At 41.7% G+C, this 1,010-nt stretch overlaps 1 protein-coding gene across 1 annotated transcript; it reads left to right on the top strand.

Annotated features, from left to right (window-relative positions):
- The first annotated feature begins 117 nt into the window (after positions 1-117).
- LOC103399236 (septin-7-like) lies at positions 118-1,004 on the top strand. The gene is made up of 3 exons (XM_008337953.3): positions 118-255; positions 469-561; positions 830-1,004. The coding sequence occupies exons 1-3, from the start codon at positions 163-165 to the stop codon at positions 950-952; spliced, it is 309 nt and encodes a 102-aa protein (XP_008336175.2). The 5' UTR covers positions 118-162; the 3' UTR covers positions 953-1,004.
- The last annotated feature ends 6 nt before the right edge of the window (positions 1,005-1,010 follow it).

The raw sequence follows: 1,010 nt of genomic DNA, 5'->3' as shown, positions 1-1,010 counted from the left end.
TCCAATATGATCAGTTTTTTCCAGATTCATCACTGATGAAACATTTAGTTATTTAAATATGATTTATGTCTTTGGTGGAATAAACCTGTTGTTTCTACTGTAGGTCTAATAAACCTCCTGCTGTCTTTTGTTTTTAGTCTTAAACCTCTGGACATCGAGTTCATGAAAAGACTCCATGACAAAGTCAACGTCATCCCTCTCATTGCGAAAGCAGATACTCTGACTCCTGAGGAGTGCCAGCTGTTTAAAAAACAGGTATGGGTTCTTGTACTAACTTATACTCAAGTCAAATTTAATTAATATTTAAAGAAAAAATGTATATGTCAGAACACTAGAACAGGTTGAGCTGGTCAAATGGTTGGCAACCAGCGGCTGTTTAACTTAAATAAGGTGGTGTAAATATAAAAAAAAAACCCTCCACCCTGGTGTCTGTGTGCTACGTTTGTAACTGTATAATCTTTTTCACAGATTATGAAAGAAATCCAGGAACACAAAATCAAAATCTATGAGTTCCCAGACACAGAGGACGACGAGGACAACAAGCTCATCCGAAAGATAAAGGTAAAGGACCAGAGCCTCGTCTGGGAGTCTTCACAATCTCCAGTGGATTGGCATCAGCAGGCAGACAGATAAGAACAGACAGACAGAGTCACAGACAGACAGACAGATGGTTGTCAGTAAAACCCTCAGCCCTGCGTCTAACCCTGTTGTCTGACAGTCAAACTGCTGAACTGATTTTGAGGAAGAGTCATTGAAGGGTGACCAGAGTCAGCTGTTTTACAGGTGTAAATAACTGTTTCCCTGTGTTTTATTGTCTTCCCCACTTCAGGAGAAAATGCCCCTGGCAGTTGTCGGAAGCAACGTGGTGATCGAGGTGAATGGGAAGAAGGTCAGAGGTCGCCAGTATCCGTGGGGCGTGGCAGAAGGTTGGTTCTCTGTGGTTCACTTGTAGAAACGAGAGAAGGAAAACTCCTGGTTTGTGTCCGAGCTGTTGAAACATGTTTATTTTG

This window comes from Cynoglossus semilaevis, unplaced genomic scaffold (genome assembly GCF_000523025.1).
Source record: "Cynoglossus semilaevis isolate Cse_v1.0 unplaced genomic scaffold, Cse_v1.0 C19120348, whole genome shotgun sequence".
Classification (NCBI taxonomy): Eukaryota; Metazoa; Chordata; class Actinopteri; order Pleuronectiformes; family Cynoglossidae; genus Cynoglossus; species Cynoglossus semilaevis.
The sequence above is the reverse complement of the archived record's forward strand: the minus strand, read 5'-3'. Positions and strand labels throughout refer to the sequence as shown.